An 18,232-nucleotide genomic window follows, 5' to 3' on the forward strand; every position below is an offset into this window, starting at 1 on the left:
TTTTCATCTTCCCTCCCATCCCCACAGCACATTTGTATAGATCTGTAATTTATTTATTCATTTCTCTATTTATTTATTTACATTAATGCCTGTCTCCCCCTCTAGACCGTGAGCTTGTTGTAGACAGGAATGTGTCTATTGGCTGCTATATTGTACTCTCCCAAGCAATTAGTACAGTGCTTTGCACACAGAAAGCACTCAATAAATACAATTGAATGAATGAGTGAATGAATATAGCTTACAGGCTAGAATATGATACACTAGAGTGGTATGTACGATCCCTAGCATTTTACTGCATGCTTCTGGCAGTGAGCATAGCACTGGTACATTAAAAAGCAGTGATGAAAACAGATCTGTGAAATGCCATGCATGATGTGAATAAGGAAAGTATTTAGTCAGGCAGCTCTGCCTCGGGATTACCCTATTCATGATGCATAGGAGTGCAGCAAGTCCTTTGGACCAAATCAGTTCCACTCAGGATTGCTTCACTGAGCCAGAAGAAACCAGCCCCACTTTCTGCCCTCATTTCAAGGGCAACCATGCAGACAAGGAACACCACATCCCCTCTTGTATTTTTTTGTTTGCTTATTTTGTTTTGTTTATGGCATTTGTTAAGCGCTTATTACATGCCAGGCATTTTACCAACTGCTAGGGTAGGTAACAGCCAACCAAGTTGGGTACAGTCCCACATGGGGCTCGCAGTCTTAATCCCCATTTTACACATGAGGGAACTGAGGGCCAGAGAAGTGAACTGACTTGCCCAAGGTCACCGGACAGATGAGTGGCAGAGCAGGAATTAGAATCCAAGTCCTACTGCATCCCAGACCCATGCTCTATCCACTCATTTGAGGGGAGAAGCAAGGAAAGGAAGGCAGAACTGGACTCTTGTTCAGTTTCTCTCAAGGAGGTAGCCCTCTCCCCCGGAGAAGATGTCATCTCAGGTATGTCACTAAATCCTTACACACCCGCAGCATTGCCGCTCACCAGTCTTCCAACTAAACCAGCAGGCCCATCAACTCCCAGGCCCGTCAGTCATCCGAAAGTTACCCACCAAGTCTGTAAACATTTCAGGGTGGAGTACAAGCGGCTGTGAGAAACCCCATCTAAGTCATCCACTGGAGAGACCTTCTGGAGCTCGTCGGGCCTGATCAATGGGACTGAGCCTAAATCCGGCTGGCCCGTCTACAGAGTTTCCTGGATCCAAGCCCGGAAGAGATCCTCAGGAGACAGCGCCCGAACGGTCGTATCGCAGAATTCGATCTCCTCCCTCTTGCAGTTGATTAACTTCTGCGGTGAATCCTTTAGTCTCTGGAAAAGGAATTGGTCAGTGAGCGTTGACTCGACGAATCGGATTTTCTTCGCACATCTAATCGTACTCTGATCTTGCTCTTCGACTACAGTTCCACGCAAATACCCACGGGAGTGGGAGAAGACAGGGGTCACCTTATTACCAGCGTGGTCTTGTGGAAAGACCAAGGGACTGGGAGTCCGAAGAGTTGGGTTCTAATCCCAGCTCTGCCACTTGCCTGCTGTGTGACCTTGGGCAAGTCACTTAACTTCTCTGGACCTCCATTTCCTCATCTGTAAAATGGAGATGAAATACTGGTTGTCCCCCATCCCCTTAGACTGTCACTTGTACTTCCTAACCGCTTAGGCCAGTGCTCTGCACACAGTAAGCGCTCAATAAATACGACTGAATGAATGAATGAATGAACGCCACGTGGGGACAGAGATTTTGTCTGATCTGATTGTGGTATTTGTTAAGTGCTTACTATGTGCCAGGGAATGTATTAAGCACTGGGTTGCATACCAGCAAATTGGGTTGGACACAGTCCCTGTCTCACATGGAGCTCACAGTCTTAATCCCCATTTTACAGATGAGGTCACTGAGGCTTAGAAAAGTGAAGTGACTTGCCCAAGGTCACAAAGCATACAGGTGGCAGAGCAGGGTTTGCTGCCTCTAGATGTGAGCTCACGTGGGCAAGGAATGTGTCTGTTTTGTTGTATCGTACTCTCCCAAGAGCTTAATACAGTGATTTGCAAGTAGTAAGTGTTCAATATATATGACTGAATGAATGAATGCTTCCCATCTACACCAGCGCTTGGCACATAACAAGCACTTAACGAAAACTCCTTACTCTCGGCTTCAAAGCTCTCCATCCCCTCACCCCCTCCTACCTCACCTCCCTTCTGTCCTTCTCCAGCCCAGCCCGCACCCTCCGCTCCTCTGCCGCCACTAACCTCCTCAATGTGCCCGTCCCGCCGTCGACCCCCGGCCCATGTCCTACTTCTGGCCTGGAATGCCCTCCCTCCTCTCATCCGCCAATCTAGCTCTCTTCCTCCCTTAAAAGCCCTACTGAGAGCTCACCTCCTTCAGGAGGCCTTCCCAGACTGAGCCCCCCTTTTCCTCTCCTCCTCCTTCCCATCTCCCCCCATCCTACCCCTTTCCCCTCCCCACAGCAATTGTGTATATTTGTACATATTTATTGCTCTATTTTATTAATGATGTGTATATAGCTATAATTCTATTTCTTCTGATGGTATTGACCCCTGTCTACTTGTTTTGTTTTGTTGTCTGTCTCCCCCTTCTAGACTGTGAGCCCGTTGTTGGGTAGGGACCGTCTCTATATGTTGCCGATTTGTGCTTCCCAAGCACTTAGTACAGTACTCTGCACACAGTAAGCGCTCAATAAATATGATTGAATGAATGAATGACTTAACAAATACTATTAGTATTATTTTATTAGTCACTGTCTCGCCTCATTCGCGTGGGTTTCTCTAACTGGGCCCCACAAGTACCAAGGGGAAAGTGCATTTTTAACACTTGTGCAAGTTGGTCTCCAGTACTGGATTGCAATCTCAAGGGCAGAGACTGTGTTTTCTCTTTCTAGTCTAAGTTCCCACGTGCCTAACACGGTGATCTGCATATAGTAGGTGCTCCAGAAATACTGATGATGATGACATTAAGGATGAGCTTGATGATAAAGACAGAAATGATGATTATAAGATGGCTCATCAACAGAGATCATTGAGAAGCAGCATGGCTCAGTGGAAAACAGCACGGGCTTTGGAGTCAGAGGTCATGGGTTCAAATCCCGGCTCAGCCAATTGTCAGCTGTGTGACTTTGGGCAAGTCACTTCACTCTCTGCGCCTCAGTTACCTCATTTGTAAAATGGGGATTAAGACTGTGAGCCTCCCGTGGGACAACCTTATCACCTTGTAACCTCCCCAGTGCTTAGAACGGTGCTTTGCACATAGGAAGCGCTTAATAAATGCCATTATTATTATTATTATTGACAAAGTGGACAGAGAATGGTCCTGGGAGTCAGAAGGATGTGGGTTCTAATTTCAGCTCTTCCACCTGCCTGCTGAGTTACCTTGGGCAAGTCACTTCATTTTCCCTCAGTTCCCTCATCTGTAAAATGGGGATTAAGACTATGAGCCCCACATGGGATAGGGACTGTGTCCAAACCTGATTAGCTCACATCTAACCCCGGTAACTAGTACAGTGCCGGGCATATAGTAAGTGCTTGACAAATACCATAAAAAGAAGGAGAGAACCAAGGCTCACAGGTGAACCACAAACTGCATTACTGGGCCTTGCGTGAGCATCGACATATAACCCAAATATTAGAACCTGGTGGATTAAGTTCCCCATAATGGCCCTAAAGTTCATTTGAGCATGTCTCGGCTCATCGTGGACAGGGAATGTGTCTGTTTATTGCTATATTGTACTCTCCCAAGCACTTAGTATAGTGCTCTGGACACAATAGGCACTCAATAAATATGATTGACTGACTGACTCTCCCCGAGCTAGCCATCTTGTACTTTGCTGAAAATACATTGTGTTAAAACCAACATTCTTCACCACTATTATAGGCCCTGGGCAACTAGGCAAGTAGCTACCTGCAAGACTGATAGGAGATGTGGTTATTGCCATTTCTATGAGAGAAATTCTCAGTATGAGGCCCCAAAGACTGTTTTTAGGTCTATGCCAAGTCACACGCTCATTAGGCAGGGCAATACCAATCGTGCATGTGCCAATCTGACCCGCCTCTGGAACAGCAGTGACTTAGAGCAAGGTGTTTGGGAGGCAGAGCTGGGTGTTCCCTCCTTCTCCTCCTCTTTTTCTTTCTCCTCCTTGCCAGCCCGTCTCACATTTCCAGTCACCAGCAGCAGCTAGTCCCAGGAAGTTTCAAGCCGTCCCAGAAAATAATGAAGTGAGTGATCCGCCTAACTGAATTCTCATTCATCCCATTGTATTTATTAATTCACTTCATTCATTCATTCAATCGTATTTATTGAGCACTTACTGTGTGCAGAGCACTGGACTAAGCGCTTGGGAAGTACAAGTCGGCAACTTATAGAGACGGTCCCTGCCCAACAACAGGCTCACAGTCTAGAAGGGGGAGACAGACAACACAACAAAACGTGTAGACAGGTGTCAAAATAGAACAAATAGAATTCATTCAATCATATTTATTGAGCACTAACTGTGTGCAGAGCACTGTACTAAGTGCTTGGAAAGTACAAGTTGGCAACGTATAGATATGGCCCTTACCCAACGGTGGGCTCACAGTCTAGAAGATATTTATTGAGCGCTTACTGTGTGCAGAGCACTGTACTAAGCACTTGAGAAGTACAAGTTGGCAACATATAGAGATGGCCCCTACCCAACAGTGGGCTCACAGTCTAGAAGATATTTATTGAGCGCTTACTGAGTGTAGAGCACTGTACTAAATGCTTGGGAGAGAACTGTAGCTCGCCCATGAAAGACAATGCCAAGAGTGTGGCAAAGGAAGCAGTCACCTTAGATTTCCTTTGGGGGGAGGGGCCGGGGACCCTATTGTTCTAAAATGGAGGGCAGATTCATTCATTCATTTATTCAATCGTATTTATTGAGTGCTTACTGTGCGCAGAGCACTGTACTAAGCGCTTGGGAAGTACAAGTTGGCAACATATAGAGACGGTCCCTACCCAACAGCGGGCTCACAGTCTAGAAGGGGTAGACATTCAACTAAACAAAACATATTAACAAAATAAAATAAATGGAATAAATATGTACAAGTAAAATAGAGTAATAAATATGCACAAACATATATACATATATACAGGTGCTGTGGGGAGGGGAAGGAGGTAAGGTGGGGGGATGGGGACGGGGAGGAGAGGGAGAGGAAGGAAGGAGCTCAGTCTGGGAAGGCCTCCTGGAGGAGGTGAGCTCTCAGTAGGGCTTTGAAGGGAGGAAGAGAGCTAGCTTGGCGGATGGGCAGAGGGAGGGCATTTCAGGCCAGGGGGATGATGTGGGCTGAGGTCAATGGCAGGACAGGTGAGAACGAGGCCCAGTGAGGAGGTTAGCAGCAGAGGAGCAGAGGGTGCGGGCTGGGCTGGAGAAGGAGTGAAGGGAGGTGAGGTAGGAGGGGGCGAGGTGATGGACAGCCTTGAAGCCAAGAGTGAGGAGTTTTTGCCAGATGCGTAGGTTGATTGATAGCCACTGGAGATTTTTGAGGAGGGGAGTAACATGCCCAGAGCGTTTCTACACAAAGACGATCTGGGCAGCGGTGTGAAGTATAGATTGAAGTGGGGAGAGACAGGAGAATGGGAGATCGGAGAGTAGGCTGATGCAGTAATCCAGTTGGGATAGGATGAGAGATTGAAAGAGCAGGGTAGCGGTTTGGATGGAGAGGAAAGGGCAGATCTTGGCGATGTTGCAGAAGTGAGACCGGCAGGTTTTGGTGACCGATTGGATGTGAGGGGTGAACGAGAGAGCAGAGTCGAGGATGACACCAAGGTTGCAGGCTTGTGAGACGGGAAGGATGGTAGTGCTGTCAACAGTGATGGGAAAGTCAGGGAGAGGGCAGGGTCTGGGAGGGAAGATAAGGAGTTCAGTTCTGGACATGTTGAGTTTTAGGTGGCGGGCAGACATCCAGATGGAGATGTCCTGAAGGCAGAAGGAGATGCGAGCCTGGAGGGAGGAGAGAGAGCAGGGGCAGAGATGTAGATTTGGGTGTCATCAGCGTAGAGATGATAGTTGAAGCCGTGGGAGCAAATGAGTTCACCAAGGGAGTGAGTGTAGATCGAGAACAGAAGGGGACCAAGAACTGACCCTTGAGGACCCCCTACAGTAAGGGGATGGGAGGGGGAGGAGGAGCCTGCAAAAGAGACTGAGAATGAATGACCGGAGAGATAAGAGGAGAACCAGGAGAGGACGGAGTCTGTGAAGCCAAGGGTGGATAGCGTGTTGAGGAGAAGGGGGTGGTCCACAGTGTCAAAGGCAGCTGAGAAGTCGAGGAGGATTAGGATAGAGTAGGATGAAGATGAAGTGCAGTGTCACCGGGAATGTCTGGGGAATGAAGGGGGATGAGGGAAGAAGCAGTATGGCCCAGTAGAAAGAGCCCAGGCCTGGGAGTCAGAGGACCTGGGTTCTAATCCCGGTTCTGTCACTTGTCTGTGGTGTGTGAGCTCAGGCAAGTCATTCATTCATTTACTATTCTATTTATTTTGTTAATGGTGTGCACCTAGCTTTATTTCTATTTGTTCTGATGACTTCATTCAATTGTATTTATTGAGCGCTTACTGTGTGCAGAGCACTGTACTAAGTGCTTGATTGACACCTGTCCACATGTTCTGTTTTGTTGTCTGTCTCCCCCTTCTAGACAGTGAGCCCGTTGTTGGGTAGGGACCGTCTCTACATGTTGCCAACTTGGACTTCCCAAGCACTTAGTACAGTGCTCTGCACACAGTAAGTGCTCAATAAATATGAATAATAATAATGGTATTTATTAAGCACTTACTATGTGCAAAGCACTGTTCTAAGCACTGAATGCATGAATGAAGCACTGTACTAAGCACTTGGGAAGTATAAGTCAGCAACATATAGAGACGGTCCCTATCCAACAACGGACTCAGTCGCTTCCCTTCTCTCTGCCTCAATTCTCCTTTTCTCCCCATGTGAGCCCCATGTGGGACAGGGACTGTGTCCAACCTAACTCACTTGGATCTACTCCAGCGCTCAGAACAGTTTTTGACATATAGTGAGCACTTAACAAATACCATTTAAAAAAACAACAACCAGTGAGGCTCAGCAGCAAGATGAAGAGACATTTTCCTCCATATTCCAATTCTTGACCAAGGAACAAACGGAAGAAAAAATGATCGCTCATCTGTGATCCGTGTTCCCACAGGCCACCAAAAAGGAGCAGAGGCGGACGGAATTAGCGCTTGGAGAAGCAGTGTGACTCAGTGGAAAGAGCCCGGGCTTGGGAGCCAGAGGTCATGGGTTCAAGTCCCGGGTCTGCCACTTGTCAGCTGTGTGACTTTGGGCTAGTCACTTCACTTCTCTGTGCCTCAGTTACCTCATCTGGGGAAGGAGGATTAAGACTGTGAGCTCCACATGGGACAACCCAATTACCCTGTATCTACCCCAGTGCTTAGAACAGAGCTTGGCATGTAGTAAGCCCTTAACAAATACCATTAAAAAAACAGTGCTTAGCACATAGTAAGCTCTTAACACATACCACAATTATTATTACTATGATTATCATATTGCCATATAACAAAATTCCCCGATATCTTTTCTCCTCTCCGACGCAGCACCCTCTCTTCCAGCCTGCGTCGAGGAACCCCACCAGCTGCTCAATTCGGTCCCACCCTACCACCATCCCGTTTTAAGGAACAAAGAAACTACCAAGGTGTTAGGGAGGACGACCTCGGGGCAACACGAGTATCGGAAGATCTGATTCATTTTCCAAACGAGGAGCGGCAGGGTGACTAGAGTCACCAGAAATCCAGCGAACGACACCAGCATCAGAGTCAAGGGGAGGAATTCATCTGGAGGAAAGGAAACGTGATTATTCTGGAAATTCCACAGAGGCTAGAGCTGGTCTACTCTCAGTATGCCACTTTCATTTGCTCAATCATATTTATTGAGCCCTTACTGTGTGCAGAGCACTGAACTAAGCGCTTGGGAGAGGACAATGCAACAATAAACAGATTCCCTGCCCGCAATGAGTTTACATTTTAGAAATTAGATTACAAGTCTAGAGATGAGCTTACCCTGTCAATGAATCGGGCAGAAGCATTTACTGAACATTTATTTTTTGCAGAGCACCGTTTTATGTTGTGGGTAGAGAATGTGTCTGCTTATTGTTATATTGTCTCCTCCCAAGCACTTAGCACTTAGTTCCTCTCTCAGGCTCACACCTGGAGAGTTTCCAGTCCTCTACCAGTCTCAGCTACGGGAGGGATAGCCAAGCAGAGGCATACCCATTGCATTCCTAGATTGGGCAGTGGTTAACAAGTGGAAGGCAATCTGCTACAAGTCAAAACTCACCTGGGCTGGGCCGTGGTGGCATGCGAGAGACTCGAGGGTGGAGATTCAAGTTTACCGCGTGGAAGACGGCAATGGCAAACCACTTCTGTATATTTACCGAGAAAACTCTATGGATACGCTACCAGAACGATCGCAGATGGAGGTGAAGCATTCTGGGAGAGATGTGTCCTTGTAGTCGCTACAGGCTAGAGACGACTCGATAGCACGAGACAAGACAGGCGCTTAGCACAGTGCTCTGCACACACTAAATGCTCAATAAATACCACTAAGCATTTGGGAAGTATAAGTCAGCAACATATAGAGACGGTCCCTATCAAACAACAGACTCAGTCGCTTCCCTTCTCTCGGCCTCAATTCTCCTTTTCTCCCCATGAAAAGGAGACATATAATGAGCACTCAACAAATGCCATTTAAAAAAAAAACAACCAGTGAGGCTTAGCAGCAAGATGAAGAGACATTTTCCTCCACATTCCAATTCTTGACCAAGGAACAAACGGAAGAAAAAACGTTCTTCCGACTCTGTTGCATTGTATTTGCCCAAGCACTATTACAGTGCTCTGCGCTCAGATGATGCTCAATAAATACCACTGAGAGCATACCAGAGCCCAGAGAAACATATGAAGCACCATTAGAGGGCAACCAAATGGTCCATCCAGACCAGCGATAGAGAAGCAGCGTGGCTCAGTGGAAAGGGCACGGGCTTTGGAGTCAGAGGTTATGGGTTCAAATCCCAGCTCTGCCAATTGTCAGCTGTGTGACTTTGGGCAAATCACTTAGCTTCTCTGTGCCCCCGTTACCTCATCTGTAAAATGGGGATTAAGACTGGGAGCCCCCCATGGGACAACCTGATCACCTTGTAACCTCCCCAGTGCTTAGAACAGTGCTTTCCACATAGTAAGCGCTTAATAAATGCCATCATTTTTATTATGATGATCACCAATATCTCTGTCATGGCACTTAATAATGACAATAATCATAATAATGGTATTTATAAGCTCTTACTTTCCCCTCTCAGGTCCGTACCTGGAGAGTTTCCAGTACTCTACCAGACTAAGCTATGGGAGGGTGAGTCAAGCAGAGGCCTACCCATTCCGTTCCTAGCTTGGCCAGTGGATAGCCAGTGGCAGGCAATCTACTACAAGTAAAAACTCACCCATGCGGGGCAGCAGTGTCATGGGAGAGAGTCAAGGGCGGAGATTCAAGTAGAAGTCTTCCAGGAGGCCTTCCCAGACTGGCTCCCTCCTTCCTCTCCTCCTCCTCCCCCTCCCTATCCCCCCCGCCTTACCTCCTTCCCCTCCCCACAGCACCTGTATATATGTATATATGTTTGTATGTATTTATTACTCTATTTATTTATTTTATTTGTACATATTTATTCTATTTATTTTATTTTGTTAACATGTTTTGTTTTGTTCTCTGTCTCCCCCTTCTCGACTGTGAGCCCGCTGTTGGGTAGGGACCGTCTCTCTATGTTGCCAACTTGTCCTTCCCAAGCGCTTAGTCCAGTGCTCTGCACACAGTAAGCGTTCAATAAATATGATTGATTGAATGAATGAATGAATGAATGAATGACTGTGCGGAAGGCGGCAATGATAAATCACTTCCATATTTTTACCAAGAAAACTCTACGGATACACTGCCAGAATGACTGCAGGTAGAGAGCAGAGCATTCTGAGAGAGATGTGTCCGTGGTGTCCTCATGGGCCAGAAATGCCTCAATGGCATAAGACAATAGTAATAATAATAATAATAATAATAATAATAATAATAATAGCATTTATTAAGCGCTTACTATGTGCAAAGCACTGTTCTAAGCGCTGGGGAGGTTACAAGGTGATCAGATTGTCCCACATGGGGATCACAGTCTTCATCCCCATTTTCCAGATGAGGTAACTGAGGCACAGAGAAGTGACTTGCCCAAAGACACACAGCTGACAAGTGGCGGAGCTGGGATTTGAACCCATGACCTCTGACTCCAAGACAAGCACTTACTGTATGTCAAGCACTAAACTGAGCACTGGGCAAGATACAAGATGAGTCATTAGGTTTCACATGGGGCTCTCAGGCTAAGCAGGAGGGAGAAGCGGTATTGAATACCCATTTTGCAGATGAGGAAACTGAGGCTCAGAGAAGTTCAGTGACTTGTCCAAGGACATGCAGCAGACAAGTGCTGGAGGCAGGAGTAGAACCCAGGTCCTCTGACACCTAGACCTGTGCTCTATCCACTGGGCCACACTGTTTCCCTCTTGAGTCCTCACCACTTTGAAACACTTGGCTACTGAACCCATCCCCTCCCTTCTAAAGCATTTATGTATGTATTTTTAACCTCTGTTGCTTCCCCAACCAATAATTTATTTTAATGTCTGTCTCCCCTCCTAGACTGTAAGAACCTGAGGGCAGGAATTATGTCTACTAACTCTATTGTATGCCTGTCCCCCCCCCCCTTTTAGACTGTGAGCCCATTGTGGGCAGGGATTTTCTCTATTTGTTGCTGAATTGTACTTCCCAAGCGCTTAGTACAGTGCTCTGCACATAGTAAAGTGCTTAATAAATATTATTGAATGAATGAATGAATGAATAATACGCTCTCTCAAGAGTCAAGTGTTCTGGGCACAGTGCTCTGCCCAGAGTAAAGGCTCAATAGGGCTTTGGAGTCAGAGGTCATGGGTTCAAATCCTGCCTCCACCAATTGTCAGCTGTGTGACTTTGGGCAAGTCACTTAACTTCTCTGGGCCTCAGTTACCTTATCTGTCAAATGGGGACTAAGACCGTGAGTCCCCCGTGGGACAACCTGATCACCTTGTAACCTCTCCAGCGCTTAGAACAGTGCTTTGCACATAGTAAGCACTTAATTAAAAAAAAAGACTATTATTGACAGATGCCGTCATCACATCCTGCCTCTCAATTTTCCAGGATTGAAGCACTCCTTGGTTGAGAAACTGGAGACTAAATAGAAACTGAAGCTCTCTGAGACTTTCTTCGCTTTGACAGGTATGGTGGGTGTAGGAAAGGAGGTGCAATTTCAGGAAAGGCAGGGACTTGGCAAAAAAAATATGAGAGGAAAAATCCAATCTGAGCCTCTCAAATAGGAGGGGAATGCTTGAACACTGATTGTACTAAGCACTTAGTACAGTGCTCTGCACACAGTAAGCACTCAACAAATACGATTGATTGATTGATTGGTCTTTCCATTGCAGCTGTATTGATTTGCTCCAGACTGATAGTTTTCCAGAAAAATCCCAGGGATACTGCCTTACATTATTTCTCTGAACTGCAGAGGGTGTTCATTTGGGGTAGGTTCTTGGTAGCCAAAAACCCTCACCCAAATATTTTACCAGCCCCTCTCCACACTCCTTGACAGCATAGCCTAGTGGATAGAGCACAGGTCTGGGATTCAGAAGGAACTGGGTTCTAATCCTGACTCTGCCACATATCTTCTTTGCACATAGCGCTTAACAAATACCATAATAATAATAATAATGATAATATCTTCATTCAGATGTATTGAATCGTATTCAATATCTGTTGTGTGATCTTGGGAATTCACTTCACTTCTCTCGTGGCTTAGTGGATAGGGCGCCAGCCTGGGTGTCAGGAGGACCTGCTCTGCACACAGTAAGTGCTCAATAAATACGATTGAATGAATGAATGACCTGGGTTCTAATCCCAGCTCTGCTACTTTTCTGCTGTGTGACCTTGGACAAGTCACTTCACTTCTCTGGGCCTTAGTTACCTCATCTGTAAAATGGGGAATAAGACTGTGAGCCCAATGTGGGACAGGGACTGTTCCAACCTGATTACCTTGTATCTACCCAGTGCTTTAAAACAGTGCTTGATACACAGTAAACACTTAACAAATACCATCATCATTATTCTCTGTGCCTTCGTCAACTCATCTGTAAAATGGGAATTTAGACTGGGAGCCTCATGTGGGACAGGGACTGTGTCCAACCCAGTTTGCTTGTATCCACCCAAAGTCTCTTCCTCCCTTTCTCCAACCCCCCGGCTCTCAACACTCTCTGCTACTCTCCCATCCTTCCCAGCGGTATCCTCAGAGGAACTCTCCTCCCTCCTCTCAAGTGCTACTCTGGCCACCTGTGCTTCTGACCCCATTCCCTCTCATCTTATGAAATCTCTCGCTCCATCCCTTCTCCCCTCCTTAACTTCCATCTTCAACCGCTCACTCTCCACTGGTTCCTTCCCCTCTGCCTTCAAACATGCCCATGTCTCTCCCATCCTAAAAAAACCCTCTCTTGACCCCACCTCACCTTCTAGTTATCGTCCCATATCCCTCCTACCATTCCTTTCCAAACTCCTTGAACGAGTTGTCGACACGCGCTGCCTAGAATTCCTCAACAACAACTCTCTCCTCGACCCCCTCCAGTCTGGCTTCCGTCCCCTTCATTCCACGGAAACTGCCCTCTCAAAGGTCACCAATGACCTCCTGCTTGCCAAATCCAACGGCTCCTACTCTGTCCTAATCCTCCTCGACCTCTCAGCTGCCTTTGACACTGTGGACCACCCCCTTCTCCTCAACACACTATCTGACCTTGGCTTCACAGACTCCGTCCTCTCCTGGTTCTCCTCTTATCTCTCCGGTCGTTCTTTCTCAGTCTCTTTTGCAGGCTCCTCCTCCCCCTCCCATCCTCTTACTGTGGGGGTTCCCCAAGGTTCAGTGCTTGGTCCCCTTCTGTTCTCAATCTACACTCACTCCCTTGGTGACCTCATTCGCTCCCACGGCTTCAACTATCATCTCTACGCTGATGACACCCAGATCTACATCTCTGCCCCTGCTCTCTCCCCCTCCCTCCAGGCTCGCATCTCCTCCTGCCTTCAGGACATCTCCATCTGGATGTCCGCCCGCCACCTAAAGCTCAACATGTCGAAGACTGAGCTCCTTGTCTTCCCTCCCAAACCTTGTCCTCTTCCTGACTTTCCCATCTCTGTTGACGGCACTACGATCCTTCCCGTCTCACAAGCCCGCAACCTTGGTGTCATCCTCGACTCCGCTCTCTCATTCACCCCTCACATCCAAGCTGTCACCAAAACCTGCCGGTCTCAGCTCCGCAACATTGCCGAGATCCGCCCTTTCCTCTCCATCCAAACCGCTACCCTGCTCATTCAAGCTCTCATCCTATCCCGTCTGGACTACTGCATCAGCCTTCTCTCTGATCTCCCATCCTCGTGTCTCTCTCCACTTCAATCCATACTTCATGCTGCTGCCCGGATTATCTTTGTCCAGAAACGCTCTGGGCATATTACTCCCCTCCTCAAAAACCTCCAATGGCTACCAATCAATCTGCGCATCAGACAGAAACTCCTCACACTGGGCTTCAAGGCTGTCCATCACCTCGCCCCCTCCTACCTCACCTCCCTTCTCTCCTTCTACTGCCCAGCCCGCACCCTCCGCTCCTCCACCGCTAATCTCCTCACTGTACCTCGTTCTCGCCTGTCCCGCCGTCGACCCCCAGCCCACGTCATCCCCCCGGGCCTGGAATGCCCTCCCTCTGCCCCTCCGCCAAGCTAGCTCTCTTCCTCCCTTCAAGGCCCTGCTGAGAGCTCACCTCCTCCAGGAGGCCTTCCCAGACTGAGCCCCTTCCTTCCTCTCCCCCTCGTCCCCCTCTCCATCCCCCCATCTTACCTCCTTCCCTTCCCCACAGCACCTGTATATATGTATATATGGTTGTACATATTTATTACTCTATTTATTTATTTATTTATTTTGCTTGTACATTTCTATCCTATTTATTTTATTTTGTTGGTATGTTTGGTTTTGTTCTCTGTCTCCCCCTTTTAGACTGTGAGCCCACTGTTGGGTAGGGACTGTCTCTATGTGTTGCCAATTTGTACTTCCCAAGCGCTTAGTACAGTGCTCTGCACATAGTAAGCGCTCAATAAATATGATTGATTGATTGATTGATTGATCCACCCCAGCGCTTAGTACAGTGCCTGGCACACAGTAAGCGCTTAACGAATGCCACAATTATGATTATTAGTTAAACCAAATCTGTCTTAACTACCAGACGGCAAAGTCAGATTCACACAGGCCTGCCGTAATTTTCGCCCCTCATTTTAGTGAGAATAGCGTTACGGAATCGAGGGTGACGTTTGTCCAATAACGCCGGCCTGCTTGGAAACAGCGTGATGAGGGCAAGGGAAGAAATGCCTTTTCTTCCCTTCTAAAATAAATGCTATTTATTTTATTTTGTTAATATGTTTGGTTTTGTTCTCTGTCTCCCCCTTTTAGACTGTGAGCCCACTGTTGGGTAGGGACTGTCTCTATGTGTTGCCAACTTGTACTTCCCAAGTGCTTAGTACAGTGCTCTGCACACAGTAAGCACTCAATAAATACGATTGATGATGATGATTGATGAAATGGCTCTTGTCCACATGCATTCATTCATTCATTCAATCGTATTTATTGAGCGCTTACTGTGTGCAGAGCACTGTACTAAGCGCTTGGGAAGTACAAGTTGGCAACATATAGAGACGGTCCCTACCCAACAACAGGCTCACAGTCTAGAAGGGGGCGACAGACAACAAAACTAAACATGTGGATGGTGAGTTCCAGAGCTCAAGTATTCCTTAACTCTAGTTACTCTTCTAGTACTCTAGTAACTCTAGCTCTAGTATTCATTCATTCATTCAATCATATTTATTGAGCGCTTACTGTGTGCAGAGCACTGAACTAAGCTCTTGGGAAGTCCAAGTTGGCAACATATAGAGACGGTCCCTACCCAGCAGTGGGCTCACAGTCTAGAAGGGGGAGACAGACAATAAAGCAAAACATATTAACAAAATAAAATAAATAGAATAAATATGCACAAATAAAATAGAGTAATAAATACGTACCTGACGTATTGTGGGCTTGTGAGACGGGAAGGATGGTATTGCCGTCAACAGTGATGGGAAAGTCAGGGAGAGGGCAGGGTTTGGGAGGGAAGACAAGGAGTTCAGTCTTGGACAAGGAGTTCAGTCTTGGGACAAGGAGTTCAGTATTCCTTAGAGAAGCAGCATGGTTCAATGGAAAGAGCCTGGGCTTGGGAGTCAGAGGTCATGGGTTCTAATCCCAACTCTGCCACTTGTCAGCTATGTGACTTTGGGCAAGTCACAACTTCTCTGTGCCTCAGTTCCCTCATCTGTAAAATGGGGACGAAGACTGTGAGCCCCACGTGAGACAACCTGATCAACTTGTATTCTCCTCAGCACTCAGAACAATGCTTTGCATGTAGTAAGCGCTTAAGAAATAATAATACCATCATTATTATTATTATTATTAATATGGGATTTTGCAAGAACATATTGCTGAAGAACAAGGTGCAAGACTGGCATCGGTCACTCTCACCTGGTACTCTAACACAGTCCATCTGGTTGAAGTCACTTCTCCTCTCGATGACTTCCACCACAGTCTGGGCTCGCACGCAGTACTCGGCTCCAGCCTCCATGGTCTCCAGGTGGGTACGCGTGCCACCTTCCCTCAAGGTCTTGTTGACAACCTTTTCGAGATGACCAGAGAAGGATGGTTAGATTCCGAGAGCGGTGGATAGAGAGTGACTCTATCACAAGCCTATATTCAATCATTCATTCATTCAATCATATTTATTGAGTTCTTACTATGTGCAGAGCACTGTACTAAGCGCTTGGGAAGTAGAAGTTGGAAACATATAAAGACAGTCCCTTCCCAACAACGAACTCACAGTCTAGAAGGGGGAGACGGACAACAAAACAAAACATGTGGACAGGTGTCAAGTCATCAGAACAAATAGAATTACAGCTAAATTCATTCATTCATTCAATCGTATTTATTGAGCACTTACTGTGTGCAGAGCACTGTACTAAACTCTAGGGAAGTACAAGTTGGCAACATGTAGAGACGGTCCCTACCCAACAATGGGCTCACAGTCTAGAATGGGGAGACAGACAACAAAACATGTGGACAGGTGTCAAGTCATCAGAACAAAGAGAATTAAAGCTCAATGGACATTATTAACAAAATAAATAGAATAGTAAATATGTACAAGTAAAATAAATAGAGTAATAAATCTGTACAAATATATATACAGGTGCTGTGGGGAGGGGAAGAAGGTAGGGCTGGGGGGATGGGGAGGAGGAGGGGAAAAAGGGGGCTCAGTCTGGGAAGGCCTCCGGGAGGAGGTGAGCTCTCGGTAGGGCTTTGAAGGGAGGAAGAGAGCTAGCTTGGGGGATGTGTGGAGGGAGGGTATTCCGGGCCAGGGGGAGGACGTCAGCCGGAGATCAACGGCGGGACAGGCGAGAACGAGGTACAGTGAGGAGGTTAACAGCAGAGGAGCGGAGGGTGCGGGCTGGGATGGAGAAGGAAAGAAGGGAGGTGAGGTAGGAGGGGGCGAGGGGATGGACAGCCTTGAAGCCGAGAGTGAGGAGTTTTTGCTTGATATGTAGGTTAACAGGCAGCCACTGGAGATTTTTGAGGAGGGTAGTATTGACAGCCTGCCTGGTGACGAGCCCTGTCCTAGGTCTGGTACAAGATGCTAGGTGTACAGTGCTCAGGGTGAATTAATCAATTTCATTACGGCATTTGTTCTGCACTTACTACATGTCAAGCACTGTTCTAAATGTTGGGTTAGATACAAGGAAGTCAAGTAGGACACAGTCCCCCTCCCACATGGGCCTCACAGACTAACTAGGAGAGAGGAGGATTGAACCCACATTTCACAGATAAGGAAATTGATACTGAGAGAAGTTAAGTGACTTGCCCAAGGTCACACAGCAGGAAAGTGGTGGGGCTGGGATTCCAACCCAGGTCCTCTGACTCCCAAGCCTGGGCTTTTTCTACTAAGCCACACTGCTTCCCTGAGTAAATAATTGCAAAGCATTTGGAGGGCTTTGCAAGGCCTGCTCAAGGTTACTCTCTAATTACCCAAGTTCCAAAATATACCCTATACTTCCCTGGAGGGTTCACTGTTCTCCCAGCTTTCGGCCTCTCCTGGGCTTCAATCTTCACTCCATGCTGCTGCCCAGATCATCTTCCTGAAGAAATAGCTGAGCCCACATTTTTCTTCCCCTCGAAACCTTCCACTGACTGTGTCCCTCTAAATCAGCATAAACACCTTACAAGCTTTCTACCACCTCACCCCTCCTGACATATCCCTTCACTTATTCCTTCCCGTTATTCTCCATCTCGCCGCTTCGTTCCTTCCAAACGAAGCAAGCAGTGTGGCTCAGTGGAAGGAGCCCGGGCTTTGGAGTCAGAGGTCATGGGTTCAAATCCTGGCTCCGCCAATTGTCAGCTGTGTGACTTTGGGCAAGTCACTTAACTTCTCTGGGCCTCAGTTACCTCATCTGTAAAATGGGAATTAAGACTGTGAGCCCCCTGTGGGACAACCTGATCACCTTGTAACCTCCCCAGTGCTTAGAACAGTGCTTTGCACATAGTAAGCGCTTAATAAATGCCATTATTATTATTCGAAACCAAAGTCTAGCTGCAGCTCTTTGATATCCAGCTCTAGTTCTCCCCTCCTTCTTTAACATATTGATTTATCCTCCCTCCCCCACCTCCACCCTCAAATCTTTAAAGGGCAACCTTGTTTTTTCTCTCCCTTTCCCCTCTCAGACTGGCTTCTGCGAAAGGAGAGGTTGAATAAAATCCTCATTCTTCTGAATGGCAAAATCCAAAAGGGAAGTTAAACACAGTGAAACTTACCTTAGCATCATGGCCTTTCCTCCAGTACATCAATTGGTATTCAAAAGATGGCCCCATGTCTTCCACTTCCACTATTAAATGGTATCCATCCACATAGACTTTCATTTTAGGAGGGGTTAGGACAGCTGCCAAAACAAAATGAAGCTTCACTCCTAGATCTGGACCAGAGCTAGAATTCTCAGTGGTTAGCTCAGGAGACAAGCACAGAAGCCCGACTGAGCTG

The 18,232-nt window shown here is 47.0% G+C and overlaps 1 protein-coding gene across 1 annotated transcript in view; it reads right to left on the minus strand.

Moving 5' to 3' along the window:
- Positions 1–854: 854 nt before the first annotated feature.
- The window catches only part of IL20RB (interleukin 20 receptor subunit beta), a 61,536-nt gene continuing 44,158 nt past the window's right edge, over positions 855–18,232 (minus strand). The window contains exons 4-7 of the mRNA XM_038750836.1: positions 18,010–18,134; positions 15,676–15,826; positions 7,686–7,828; positions 855–1,308 (exon numbers count right to left, since the gene is read on the minus strand). Of these exons, the coding sequence (XP_038606764.1) occupies positions 1,183–1,308; positions 7,686–7,828; positions 15,676–15,826; positions 18,010–18,134 (545 nt within the window). The 3' untranslated portion in view covers positions 855–1,182. The remainder of the gene's footprint in view (positions 1,309–7,685; positions 7,829–15,675; positions 15,827–18,009; positions 18,135–18,232) is intronic.

Source organism: Tachyglossus aculeatus, chromosome 1 (assembly GCF_015852505.1).
Source record: "Tachyglossus aculeatus isolate mTacAcu1 chromosome 1, mTacAcu1.pri, whole genome shotgun sequence".
NCBI classification, from domain to species: Eukaryota; Metazoa; Chordata; class Mammalia; order Monotremata; family Tachyglossidae; genus Tachyglossus; species Tachyglossus aculeatus.